This window comes from Amblyomma maculatum, chromosome 9 (assembly GCF_055883805.1).
Source record: "Amblyomma maculatum isolate TAMU_Amacu chromosome 9, ASM5588380v1, whole genome shotgun sequence".
NCBI lineage: Eukaryota > Metazoa > Arthropoda > Arachnida > Ixodida > Ixodidae > Amblyomma > Amblyomma maculatum.
In genome coordinates, this window is record NC_139352.1 from 84,229,022 (window position 1) to 84,243,568 (window position 14,547).

The 14,547-nt window shown below is 48.6% G+C and overlaps 1 protein-coding gene across 1 annotated transcript; it reads right to left on the minus strand.

The window, feature by feature from the left end:
* Positions 1-5,166: 5,166 nt before the first annotated feature.
* LOC146179647 (carbohydrate sulfotransferase 3-like) lies at positions 5,167-14,233 on the minus strand. The gene is made up of 3 exons (XM_084580230.1): positions 13,709-14,233; positions 7,702-7,956; positions 5,167-5,499 (listed from the first exon to the last, which is right to left on the minus strand). The coding sequence occupies exons 1-3, from the start codon at positions 14,231-14,233 to the stop codon at positions 5,230-5,232; spliced, it is 1,050 nt and encodes a 349-aa protein (XP_084436356.1). The 3' UTR covers positions 5,167-5,229.
* Positions 14,234-14,547: the final 314 nt, after the last annotated feature.

Below are 14,547 nucleotides of genomic sequence, written 5' to 3' on the forward strand. Positions count from 1 at the left end.
TCACCGCGACGACGAAGTCGGGCGGCAACTGGGGAGGCCGCCGGGAACTGCAGTAGCAACAGCAGCGCGGCAGGTAGGTCGCCAGGATCCACAGCAACACGTGGTCCGTGGCGATGGGGAGGCAGGGTTCTCGCGTCACCAGGGTGCAGCGAGAGTTAGCCAGGGTGCGTCCCAGATCCGAGGAGCTGCAGGAAGCCGCGGGCGGTTCTGCAGGCTGCTGTCCATGAAGTAGAGGGGGGGCCGCCGCCGCCGCAGCAAACGACGGCGGACCCGAGGAAATCCTTTTTTGAGGAGTAGGGCGCCGCGGCCGCCGAAGCGGCCCGCCGGGCTAGGCCTCTAGGAGAGGTAGCAGGTGGCCGCTGACGCGGCCGACTGCTGAGAAGACCTCCTAGTAGAAGGAACTCGCCGGCGCTGGGGAGCGCGCGACGAGCGAGGACGTACGCCTGCCGCTACGGACGGTAGCGGGCGCAGGCGAAGGTGCCGTTCTCGGCGGCAGCGAAGCTGGCACTACGGAGCGAGGCGCGACGATATCGCGGGAGGCGGGCAGGGACACATCCGCACACCTCGAAAGCCTGAACGAGAATGAAGATGGTGGTGGTTACTATGATGAGGGGGGATGGGGTACTGGGCACGACGTATGCCAGCCTGAGCTAGCGGCGGCACTCTTGGTGCCCAGGGGAATGGGGTAGGGGGAGGTTGGGAGGGGGGGGGGGGGGAGGACGCGCGAGCAAGTCCGCAGAGTCGGGGGCCGAAGAACGGAAGCACTGCGACGAGGTCCGCAGAACACAGAGGGCTATCCTGGGTGCCCCACGGGTAGCACACAGCAGAAGCACAACCACTACCGGCAAGTCGGAGCCCAGTGCAGGGTCGGCTTTGGTGCGAGTAGCGTGCTGCTCGGCAAGCGTCCTTTTCCTGTTACAGATCAGAACGCTGGGGTGACTGCAGAAGGTCTACAGTTCGCTGTTACGTCGGAGAGTCCGGGTGGAAGTTGGGAGGACCGCTGGGAAACCGCTGCCGTGGCAGCGGTGCGGCGGGTAGGGGGCATCTCGGAAGATGGCACTCCTAGGCCCGAGAGCGAGAGGCTCACGGGACACTGTCTCTTGGAATATTTTTGAGGCAGCGGAAGGGACCGTAGTGGTACCTCAGCCGAAGCTGAGGCGCGGCAGGTGACGCTGGAAGGACCGCCAGGAAGGGCGGCGCGTCGAGGCCCGAGAGCAGGAAGTTCCCGGGATTGCTGCCGAAGCAGCAGGGAGGGCCGCAGAAGCGGCAGGTGACGCTGGATGCGTCGAGGCCCGCGAACCTTGCGGTCCGCGGGAAACTGGCATGGGCCAGCAGGACTGCGCCCCCGAAGGAGCAGCAGGGAGCCTCGGCGAGGAGCCACAAGTCCGTTCCAGCACTGGGGCTCGCCTCGGTCGAGGGCGACGTCGGTGCACCACGGGCGAAGTCCAAAGTCAAAGGGGGCCGCACCGATAACTCCTCAAGGGAGGAGGGTGTGCTGGCAGGGAGAGACCTGGCAACGCCCGCAGCACGGGACACACTCGCACGCCCAAGGGTCGGGGGTTGGGCTGGGAGACGGATCCGGGCTTCGCTTCGGCTGGAGGGCTGAATGAGGCCAGCGGGGATGATCGAAGGACCAGGGAAGTGCGCCGGTAAAAACCGGAGCACCGGAGGGCTGAGAGTCGCGACAGGGCGAGCAGGGCGAGCCAGCGCCGGAGGCAGGCGAAGGCGAGCGAACGCTCGGTGAGAGCGGGCGCGCGCGAGCTCGCCGGAGCGAGCGCCGCACACACCCGCCCCCACCGAGAGCTGAAAGGCAACTGACGCGAGAGGAAGCGCGCCTAGTAGGGAGGCAACGGAGCGTGCGTCCGCTCCCTTCAGAGGCGAGCGACGAACTTGAGAATGAAGATGATGAAGATGCGGGCCTGGCCAACACCGCCTAGACTACAAGGCCTCTTCATATCCTGAGAATGAACGAAGAGGGCCAGACGGCGGCACGGAACCGGTTATCCCCGAACGAGCGGGGAGAGGGAAACCGGCAGCGCGCAGGGAGTATTGGGATAGTGGCGCGGCCTTTTAATGCGCGGAGCGCCACGGGCCCTAAAGATATGCGGCGCAGGGCACCACATCTATGGACCCATAAGCGACACAGAAAGGTTTTGTTGGTGCAACTGACGGATCTCTATGTAACGAGTTCTTCATGTGACCAGCTGCGTAGTTAAGCTTGCAGTTCTTGAAGGGGTGCTTTAGAATATGCGAACACGGTCCAGATGGCAATTATTTCATCACCTGCGGATGAAGTAAAAAATGATATCTTAAACATTATCGACATTGAGTAGGCCAGTACTACTACAGATGATTTCGATTGCGTAATGGAGCTCAGTCGAGTTAAGCTGGAACCATGTTTTTTCTCTAGTGGTGTTTATTACAATTGGTTATATACTGAATTGGATTACCCATAATATATGCAAACTACTCTGTTTGTGGGTGCGGTTCACTCGCTAGATAGAAACTACAACAACAAATACAGCAACAACAAAACTAGGACTCTCAATTCATCAAGAGCGGAACCGCTGAAGTTATGTACACGACGATGCTATGCTTTTTGTCCAAAGTAGTCTGAGGCGGTTATCTAAAAGTCTTGGTGAGAGCTCCGCTTTCCTAAGCGCGCCAAATTTGTGCATGCGGCACTCGCATCGCAAGACTTCCTTCTTCGCGCCTACGTTTCGATCTGCGTGAGAAACATCGCCTGCGAGTCTTGCGACGTGTAGTGCGCGCTTCGTTGCGGAGGAAACATCTCATTCATCGCAGCGAGCATCTATTTTCGTGCTTGGCACAATGCTGCGCTTCCACCGGAGACGCTTATACCACCTTATTTTAATCCTATGTGGAGTTCAGCACTGAGACAAAAATCTGCTTTGGATCTTGCGGGCAACGTGAGTGGAGATGGCCACAGCACTCGCGCCACCCGCCACGGCAGGCGACGCGAAAGAGCAAAAAGGGCTTGGTCCAAAGTATGCGGCGCCAATGGGCGGACCTGTCGCGCACGACCACGGTTTACCGGTACAGGCAGGGAAGTGACTAGTAAATACTGTACGTTCTGACTGCCTCCCAAGGCATACACCATGCGATGGCTTTGCCCTAAGAATGCGCCGCCATTATCGGCACCTGCAAACGTTCGCCGCCGAAGTTGCACACCTATTCTTTCTTCTTTCGTAGTCTTTAGAGTAAAACCTTGTTGATGTTTTATAGCGTGCCGATTCACCTTGTATTATGTGCAAGTGATATAAATAGTATTCGATTTACACTTTACGTCGCTCCCTCCGTTTGATCCCTCGAACAAACACCCCTCCGCTGTTCACGAGTGAATACTCTCCATCCACCATGTGGCAACGCGGGGGTGGAAGACAGCCCCTTCAAATTATCACAACGCTCACACAATAACTTGTTTCTCATTGTACACGCATCTTTACTTCACAGAGACTTTGTCTTGTCTTTCTCTTCACTTTTCGCTCCTCAGTACAGCGTACCGCCCTCCACGAGCAGCGGGTGCTGTAGTGCAGTGAGGTCGTGCGCAGTACAAGGTGCCAGCATATACCAAATTACTTGGTCTAATGGTCTAATGAAGTTATCTATCTGTCCAGTCCTGTCTCAATGACGGTAGACATGAGTTCGATGTTTTTTCCTAGTATCGAGGTTGTTTCCAGCGTCAACGGGTTTCGACACCGTGACCTGTGCTGGGCTCAAAGAAAGGCGATGATATAACGATCATATCATTACTTGCACTGTAATATATTGTGACATATATGCCCTGCATTGCTGGAGGTTAAAAAAGACAGCGATCAGCAACAGTGACACAGAAGAAGACAAAGTGGTAGCAAGCTTTGTGTGCTGTGTCATCCTGGAATAACCTTCGTGCACTAACCTTGCCACGTATCAATATGTTCGCGTTTATCGTGTAATGTCCAAATTCCTTGCTTGCATACTCGAAATGCGCATGCCTATTCTCTGGCAAGCGGTTATGTAGCCGGCATTCGCGATAAACACACGCTTGCGGCGAACGTACAACGAAGACGCATAGCGCGCGGCAGCGGCCACCTGTGCCGCGCGTGACGTCACGCGCGGTAGCGGTGAAAGGGTAGGCGACAGAGTCGGTGGCGGCCACCTGCGCCGTGCGTGACGTCACTCGTGCTCCGACATACGCCGGCTCAAGCAAAGCGCGGTGTTGACTAGCGTAGTGAAGCTTTTCACTTCAAAAACGTGCCGAAAACGGCGCAAGACAGTCTCGTTCTCTTTTCCTAATGCCCGATTGTTGTGATGCACATTGGGAAAATGGCTTCGCAACAATATCAAACGCGATGCAGGCAGAGAAAACAATGCTGACCATAAATGGCGCCATACTGTCTCCTTCTCTTTCCTAATATTTCTGATGCACTTTGGAAGAATACTTACGCAAATAACTCAAAAGCACATACAAAGTGCTTTAATTAGGCCAAAGATTGAAACAAGGCGGTTCTCTGAAGCTGGGTGACACCAACTACACATTGGTTACCGTATTGTAGCGTTCTCCGGAACATTCTTTTATACTCCACTTAATTACGCTATTATTAAGATGAAGTTGGTTGGTTGGTTTGTGGGGTTTAACGTCCCAAAGCGACTCAGGCTATGAGAGACGCCGTAGTGGAGGACTCCGGAAATTTCGACCACCTGGGGTTCATAGCCTGCACCGTCGTGTCGGTATCTTCGTTGATGACCGTGAGTGAAAACTCCCTATGAATGAAATGAATTATTGAAATAACGACATGTAAAAGAACGTTTTAATTGGCTACAAACATTTCTGGGAGGTGCCTCTAATAAAAGCAATGTCAATCTGGTGAAGTGAAAACGAAAATGGCGTTTTGGTCGACTGCCTTATATATTTGAACTCGAACCTCCGGTCTTCGATTAGGACATGTTTTTACAGGCCTCGATAGCTTTTCTGTTTTATGTTACATGGGCCTCCATATAGCATTCTGATTTGAGCTGAATAAATGAATGCTTAATAAATGTGCCGTGCTCTTTGACCTGGTCAGTTCCATTAAATGCACGTAGTTATGCGTTCATGAGATTACTTTTCGCAAGTACTGAATTGCTCTGCTCGCTAGTACACAGAGCGGTTATAGCATGGTTAAGTAAGGCAGTGACCAAATATCGATCGCAGTGAATGAGGTGGAACTAAACTACCGCTCGCAAGGGTCAAAGTTCGTAGCCCAGTCTTTGGATCACTCGTCGGCAGGCTCTGTTGACGCGTTCAGCGTCAAGGGGCTTGATTCTCCTTCTCCAGGCGTGTACCATCACCGTCGAGTTCCTTGATGTGGCATAGGGATTCCGGTGAACCTTAGTATTCTTCTCCTGGGTGTGTGTCTTGATAAAATCGTGCACAAACGTGGTATACGGCAGACCAAGGGCGTCGTACAGCTTCACGGCCGAGTTGTATGGGCCCAGAGCTAGGTCTTCGTAACGAATCTGACATGAGCGTCAAAATACATAGAAAGATCTTGTTAGACCTGCTAGGCTATGGGGTGACCACAAAACCTGTACACAAAATCTGTAGTCGTATATATGTGACCTCATAGCCGGATGCTGCCATATGAAGTAACTGGTCATTAATAGTAATGATAAAAAAGGAATATTGCTGGAGATAACAATTACTGATGGTTTGTGGGGTTTAACGTCCCAAAGCGACTCAGGCTATGACAGACGCCGCAGTGGAGGACTCCAGAAATTTCGACCACCTGGGGTTCTTTAACGTGCACTGACAACGCACAGCACACGGGCGCCTTGCTTTTCGCCTCCATCGAAAAGCGGCCGCCGAGGCCGGGATTCGGTACCGCTTCCTTGGGAACAGTAGTCGAGCGCCGTAACCACTGCGCCACCCCGGCGGGGTTAACAATTACTCATAAGAATAAGTCATGATAAGTAGTTGCTGATCAGATTATTGGGTATAAGATAGTCGCCATAAGATAGTGATAAGATAAGTAGTGTTATGTCGCTGGAACTATAACTTCACCCAAAGCTCATCTGGCACAAGACTCAATCTCAGATGGCCCCTCTTTCAAGAAAGACGGAGATACATGTGCCTAAATTGATTACGCAAAATGTTTACAGCTACAACAGGTTTAAGGAAAGAAACATACGCTTGTGATCATACTTACAGATCCGCCCTAGTTGATCACATCTCAAAGATCAGAGAATACCAATGCCGAATCAATGCATACAAACATTTGTTTTTTCTAGAAAGGTCTGCGATTGGAATTGTTTGCCAAAGGATATCACCGCGCTGCCTTCATCGTTTGACGATGCTCGTGCTAAATTTTTGTCTAATTAGATGTTTTATGAAGTTTTCGTACGCACTTTTGTATGTAATTTTCTCTTTTATTTTTAGGTTTCTGTAGCATTTATATCCATTGTTAAAAATAAAACGTTTCCAACGTTTTATTTTTAACAATGTAATATATTTATTTTTGTATTGAATTTTACAAGGCATATGTCATAATTGCAGTTTCTGCCGTGACATCTAGGTTTTCCAAAGTAAGAGTGTCAGATTCTTTCATGACAAGGAAGAGATAACAATGGTAGCAGTCAATTCAAGTCGGTACGTCACTTAGAATGAACAATTGTAAACCCACTTGCATTATGCGCGCAGTAGAAAGAAGGAACATCTTGCATGTATGACAAAGTTCCTTAGCTCATTTCGTAGAACGTAGAACGCAGCTGAGGATATAGTGATGCGAATGCAGTAGATGGGTGCACAGGGTGAATAACTGCTACACACAAGTACATAAAGAGAGCAAAAGATTGGCCAAAACCACAGCAAGAAAGAAATCATCAGGGTGCTCCTAGCTGCTAACATATAGGTGTCTAGGCGGGCTTAGGGGACACTGCTCATGACGACGAAAGCAGGTGGCTGAGCCACGGGGGCGAGCGAGCCGGTCAATGCTATCAGTTGGGCAGTACGTGCAAGCTCACTCATAGTCCACTTCGAACCAGATGGTTATCTCTAGAAGTCGTGCAAGCAGCCCGGAGCACGTAGTTATGTCGTTCTAGAGAAGTCTGTTGCTCTCTGTAGCATATTTCAAAGGAATGTATGGAATAAAGAAAGTGTGTACTTGGTGGAGCACTGCTGGCCATGCAGGAAGTGCGTGCCACGATTCGAGAGCACACGAGGCCTAGACGGGAGCAAGGAAAAAACGGCAAGAGAACTCCGGGAGGCATTTCACATCAACAAAAAAGGAGACACCTGCATTAGCGATGTTTTGAGTTTAATGTACACATCGGCGTTTACCTTTTTCGGCTAAGAGAAAAGGTGGTTTCGTGATGTTGCCTTGTCACGTGTTTGCTTTATACCTTCTGTGGCGCGCAGATGCGTAGAACCTTTACATACGCAAAATTTGTTACCAGTAAAATTAGTTGTGACAGCAGCGTCCGTGCACGTGTTGCATGTTTTGTTCTCTTGTGTTCGTGTTCCTTCGCTGCTGTTATGAATAAAAAAATGTATATATGTGGGTGAAAGCTTACACGCACGGCTGCAATCAAGGTGATCTATGTCCTAGCCGCAAACGTTAAGATCACGACGATATTTACGCTCGGTACGATGTTTAAAATGGGTGTTCTTGAGCATAGAGTCTCGAATATTCTTCGTTAGCAACAGAGACAAAGAATGCTAACCTGTACCATGCGGCCGGGAAGTTCGCGCCTCAGTCTGTCAAATGCGTCCAAGTCGCGCTCGATCTCTGCACACAGTGCGGCAGCGCTTGAACAGTTTTTGCTTTGACGGCACCACCATAGCGGCTGGCGTGACACCCAGATGGCGCGGGGGTCACGTACCAAGTGCACCACGCTCAAAGCGCCCGCTATCTTCGGCGGACCAGCGTGCAGAAAATGCTCTACATGTTCTACGCCGATGCGGACCAACTTCATCACCTGCAACACATCGAATTTAATAAAATGACTTGTTTAATAAAAAAAAAACTATTGTTATAGTCAGGCAGATGAGCTCAAGATAACGTCGGAAATTCGTTAGTCAATTTTTGTTTAAGAATTAAGTGATCGAGATTGCACGGGAAAGACTTTCGACCTTTTGGCCTTGCGAATGTACAGCCAATGTTATGATTCAACCATTGGTAGACGCGGCTTTGTAGTGAGACTGGCGGGCAGCCACCCAAGACGTCTTCGTCATACCGTGGCAAAGACAAGCGTGACCAGTGTAAGCTCGGAATGATAAGGAAACTGGCGGATACTTTGGTGTGTTGGCATTTGAAACCACTAACTCAGTGCCCTTTTCACACGTAGGAAGTGGTTTACAAAAAAACCAGCCATTACATATTACCACTCATGGCACATAAACTGATGCTTAGTCTTTATTTTGAGCATATTTATTGTTATGCGAATATTGCTTATAAATAATGGTATGGCGCAGAAAATGACATCCAACAACTGGTTTTAAATGCAGTGTTATGAAGTTTCTAGACTGGAGTCATATTAGGAGTAAATGCGCAGTGCATATAATTTCTTCCATTGTTTCCTTTTCCTCTCTTTCCCTCCTGTCACATGACACACTGATATGGTCATGTGAATGCTAATGTAAAATCTGGAAACCACAAAATTTTCAATTCTTTTCATGCGGTGTCTTACATGCCGTGGTCCTTACTGTACAGCCTCGTCCATTTCTAGCTAGAACACGGTCACTGCTTTTAAAGCAACATTGCATCCGACCCGGCCACGCAGTAATCTAAAGTGGCTGGCCATGTGAAGCAGCACATCCGTGTCTCTGTGTGCTTGCATCGCTTTGCATCGATATCTGCCTGCGTCAGATACAATGTTGCTTTAAAAGCAGTGACCGTGTTCTAGCTAGAAGTGGACGACCCTGTACATTTCTCGCGTATGATATTTGCTTCGCTCAGCCGCGTTTGCTTTGTTGAGGGCCATCTTTCAGTAAGGCAGATGGAAGGCATCTCTTCCTATACAGTTCATATTTTTGCGCTCAGAGTGCACCTTCTCTGCATGCTCCCTATTTTCGTTGCGAAGGTACAATGATGTGGCAACGCCACGTGGTCCTGAATTTCCCCCCTTAATGGGCGTTGAAAGAACCGCAGTCAGCGACACGTACATTTAAACAGATGTTTTCAACATGCACTTTTTATCATTCGCAGGTTGTTGAAACTTTTTTGAAGCCTGTACATTTGTTTAGGTTTTGATGTTAAATGTGCAAGCCCAGTTAAGCAAAACAGGCCGATTTAGTTATCCGCTGTTTTAAAACCCCTGCTAATTCTAATCTTGATCTATAAGTTTAGCTTCTTTCTTATGTGTCCCATCGAGAGGTGGACAAACTCGGCTCCTCGCGGGTCCAAGTGCGGCTCGAGTCTCTGGCTTCTGTACCACCCGTCCTTCTCCCCTTCCCTGCCCTCAATCCACGTTAAAATGACCTGCTCCGCATTATAACCAAGCTTGATAACCAAGATTCGAACCAAGCTTCAAGATGGTTGCTTCACGAGTGAAGCGGCCTAAGGCAAATACACGGTGAGATCGCTGCTTGTATTCACTATGATTAACAGTATTATTGGACGAAATAGAAAAAAAGTGTCTCTCCCCCTTTTCCTGGCTTATGACTGAAAATACTACTTTTTATGCCTCCACAATTTACGAGCAACGTTTTACGATTACTGCAGACTTATCAATCACGATAGATAGATAGGGATGAGGATGGAAGGTAGGGCTCATAGTGAACTAGAATACTGCCCTTGTGGCGCGAACGGAGAGGCGCAGGCGTGCTTTTTGGCGTAGAAGCCACGAGTGGCGCCACTGCAACTTCTAGCGGTGGCTTTGCTGCTGCTTCAGGCACTTGTGCGTGTTTCTTTGTGTCGTTGTCCCGTTGCGGTGCATTTATGCTTCTTTAGTAAATAATACTGCATGCTGCTGGCTTTAAATAGCTGCAGTGTAATTATCTAAGCATTTTTGTTTTCTTACCTTGGCTTTCGGAGCAGTTCAGCAGTGGTGAAAAATTGCGTAGTTCTGTGTTGTCTGGTACCAAGAAGGGGCTACATAGCACTACAATAAGACCGACAGCACACAAGAGACGATTTATTTTGCTATGTTCACAGATTTCGGTCCGCCGGCCACGTTCGTTGGCAGGTCGCGTCCGCAGGCCGCGTCCTCATTAGCCCCACCGAAACGCAGAGTGGTCGTCCGAAACACGTGGTCCGAGAGTAGTTCCGACTGCCCTTAGCAGCACAGCGAAAGCGGTGAGGGGCTAGTAAAAGGCACGGTAGCGCCCCTTGCGGCAGGAGAGGCGTTTTGCTTCAGCCGTTCCGCTGGCGCGCGCCTCCGTTCGTGCCACTACAGTATTCTAGTTCACTATAGTAGGAATGTTAACCAAAAATGCCTCCTGTTGGCTACCCTACACTAGGGAAAACACATAAGTGGATCAAAGAGGGAAGGGGAAGGGGACGTGGTGCACAGTCAGAGTTTGTCACTCAAGCCGCTGGCTGTTTGCTAATTAAACAGTGCCCTGTATGCCTTAAAGGCAGTCGTTGCCGTGGCCACTGACCAAGGATCTCATCTGCCGTTAAAGGGCGATGATCTAGGCGGTTCAAAGCACAACGCAACTCATGTCTTTCAGTCACAAATGTAGGGTATTCACATAGGATATGTTCGATTAACTCTCCACAGTCGCAAGTTTTACGTGCAAGGTTGTCAGCCGCTCTAATCCTGAAAACAGCATGCAAAAACGCAAGAGGGGCTGAGGTCTCTTGAACAGTTTCTTGCCCTCACACCTAGTGGACATTGTAATCAGCGGTTAGTTTTGTTTGCTTTTAGATGGTTTAAAGTAACGAAGCCACTCGGCCTATGAAGGACTCCGTTCCTATACCACGATAAAGTTCGTTTACCTGGAGGTCTTTACAGCACACAGACCGCGTACAGTACACGAGCGTCTTGAATTTTGTGTCGTACTGAGCAAGTAAGTGCAAATGTCGAAAGCACCGGGTTGTCTTAAAAATGGTAACAAGCGCCTTCAGTATTCTGTAAAAATACTGAGTTACATTTATTACGTGGTTCAGCTATTCGGCTCCTCTGCGCATTTGTAGAATTACGGGACAACACCGTGGTCAATCCCAACATGAATGCGTAAATCAGCGGCAGTAAACATTGATTCCTTCCTTTGGTACACTTGCAGAACAATATTTAAAGAGCACTGCAGAATCTTCATTGGAGTAATGCGAAAGCACGGATGCTGCTGTGTTGGTTGCTTCTGGTTGCTTCTAGTTGCTTAATTCACTTCTTCTTAGCAAATTTTAGCCTTTGGTACTTTCAAATTGCGGGCCAATCCCTTCCTATGCCCTTTTGCGGCTCTACTTCCTGTTGCATGACACCACATCCTCGACGTCACATTAATTCACTTCTTGTTTACCCATTTTAGTCTTCGTTACTTTGAAATTACGCGCCAATTCCTTTCTATGTTCTTTTTCGGCCCTACTTCCGGTTGCGTGACGTCACATTCTTGATATCCTTGACGTCACCATAATTGACTGCCTTAATCAACTACTTTAGCCTTTGGTACTTTAAAATTGCCCGCCAATCCCTAATGCCCTTTTTGGCACGACTTCAGGTTGCGTGACATCACATCCTTGATGTCACCTTAATTGACTGATTGAATTAACTATTTTAGTATTTGATACATTCAAATGTGGCGCCAAGCCAATGCCTATTGAGACTAATTTCGCCTTTACTTCTACATTTTTGCCTCTAATTAATTACCTAAACAACTTATTAGTCTAATTATATTTTCTGACACAACATTACGACACCCCTTATCGCTTGGCACCACTCCTTAACCTCTAGGACTTCTCAATTGCTCACAAATTCTGCAGACACGATTTTGCGCGTTATGCCTTTCATTAATTACCTAATTAACTTATTGGCCTAACTAATATTTGAACACAACATTACGTCACCCTCTATCTATTGACACCACTCATTAACCTGTATCACTTCTCAATTATTCAAACTGCTGCGGACAACCTTTACATTTTTTGCCTGTAAATAATTACTTAATTATCTTATTGGCTTAATTTTCTCATCGACATCAACAGCACGTCACCCTCTATGGAATAACATCACGCAATAACCTCTACCGCTTCTCAATTACAACTGTTGCGGACACGATTTTGCTTACGAGGTCTGCGGACGCGGCCCGCAGACGCGACTTACGGACAGAAATCTGTGAACATAGCGAAGTAATGCTTTCGCATTAATAAACGGACAGGGAGAGCTTAACGAGAATCATTTAAGGAGCACTGCCAGTCTAGTTTATTAAAATAGAGCGCAGAACGCGATGTTCATTGTTACACGGTTTCGTTGAATTTTTGTGAGAACTACAGGGTACACAAGATAAGCTCGACCCGCACTCGTTACGAGTGCCCCCATGTGTTCTTTCTCCTTAACACCTTTCTTGCTGTGCTTGCTCACCTATGGGTTTCACTCTTCTTACTCCCTGCTCTCCTGCCCATATAGGAGCAGTTGACGTGTTTGCTATGAGTGAGATATTTATCGCACAATTCCTATTCCAACAGGAAGTTTCGTGAGCAAGGAATGACGGCGACAGCAGCGGCGTCCATTAGGGCAAAGTTGCATTCTCTACGCAATACCGGAGGAAGTGTGACAGCCTGGGATGGGGAAAAATGGAGCCAATGTCTATCGAAAAGGATTTCTATCAATAGGCACCGTACCGATCGTTATGTTGCTCTGCTCTAGCATCGCCCACACACTCGAAAAAAAAACGAGAAAAGTTTCTGTTGTCAGCGCAGAATATCTGTGCGGTTTGTGGCAATGAACCTGTTGTGACAACATAAATTTCGGTGGTAGTTCGTCAAAATATTCTGTAGTTACAACAGAAAATACTTCAGAACTACAGACTATAGAACCCTATGGCAGAATACAACATAGAATTATAGGAAGGTACTACAGAACTACAGAAAATTCTGACATTTACAACACACCAACATTTCGTCTAGTACGGCGTGCTCCAAGTGTAGAGCTAGTTGGTCCTGCACCATATCATTGAGTCAGTGCGTGGACTAATTGTACAATGGTTTATACATGCTATTTCTCTTGACCAGTTTAAACCTCGGAGAATTGGGCTAAACCTGCTACCCCACATACGTTAGAATAACAGGTGTACAGCAAACCTTCATGTCGATATGAGGCTACGGCATGCGGACGATGGCGATGACGACACTTCGTCATGCAATTTCTATTCATATGCCACTTTGAAACCCCAAAGCTGCTATTTAATGCATAAACGCTCCGTTAGGGAAGCCAGGATACTGACACATCTGTTGCGCCGATATATAAAAAAATTCGACTAAATATTATCACATTAGTCATTTGAGGATTTGGAGCTAAATGAACTAAATGAAATGTGGTACACATTTATTGCCAATACGTTTCGGCTGTATATATACTATATATTGCTGAGGCCATGGGAAAGTAGAAGCTGATGAACCATTCAAAGCCTATTGACGTACCCTGAAATGTGGCTTTAATTTAAAAGCCGTCGTTATTATGAACCGGACGCCTCCAGGAAATCCGACGAAAATCTACCAAGAACACTCTCGCTGTATGCTTCATGACAAGAAATCAGCATTCAGTACCAACAGCAACTCTCATGTCACCATACCTGAACGGGTGCTGTCATGCATAATGAATTGAGAAACTTGGGGTTCAGGCAAACACTCTTGAGACCTTTGCAAGCGCTCCACAAATACGTGTTCTGTTTGAACGGGTGTGGATAATTCACCCCCATTCTAAGGTGGTCCGTGTGGTTGTCGAAAATACAGTTGAAAAAATCCGCCATATACTCCAAGGCTCGAAGGCCAGTTGTGCCAAATAGCCGATCTCCATTGGACATTGTCCTGAGCGGCTCGTAGTGGTAGAATGTCCGAGGATTCGCTGACAGCAGCTGGCCCAAGAAGGACGATCCCGACCGGAAGTAGGCCACATCCAGGATTCTTCTGACTTGCCTTGGCACCCCTTGCGAATGAGTGTCTTTCGCAGTCGTCTCGTGGAGTGAGCCGTTAGGTTTTTCTAATGGCTCAAGCGGCTTCTTTGCACTTTGAACTGAACTGAAGAGCTTGAATGCTGTCCTCGTTAAGTACTTTTGTGTCACATTCGCACTGGACTTCTGGATAGTTTGTTTTGCCATTGTGTGGCTTGCCGATGTTCTTGAACTCGCTGCGAGTTCATTTACAAAGGGCCCAGGTAGCACAAAGTGGGCTATGAAGGGTGGGCCCCGGTGGGCCCGATGTAGGCAATGCAGGACAGCCCCGGTGGGCTCAATGTGGGTGCTGCAAGAGGGGCCGACGTAGGCCCGAAGCGGGCTGTCGACAAAGCCCCAATTGGCCCCACTAGGGGCCGATGCAGGCAGCCCTTGCGGGGCTGCCCACATTTTTCCGACATTGTTAAAAGGGCACATCCCGCCAACTCCCCGCGATGGTCCTACTTTGGACCGATTTGGGC

Bases quoted from the DNA above. Each gene is read 5' to 3' on its own strand.
- LOC146179647 (XM_084580230.1), bottom strand. From the start codon at position 14,233: ATGGCAAAACAAACTATCCAGAAGTCCAGTGCGAATGTGACACAAAAG. The intron at 7,957-13,708 runs GTATGGTGACAT...GATGTGTTGCAG, and splicing joins GCATGACAGCACCCGTTCAG to GTGATGAAGTTGGTCCGCAT. The intron at 5,500-7,701 runs GTTAGCATTCTT...CGCTCATGTCAG, and splicing joins TTCCCGGCCGCATGGTACAG to ATTCGTTACGAAGACCTAGC.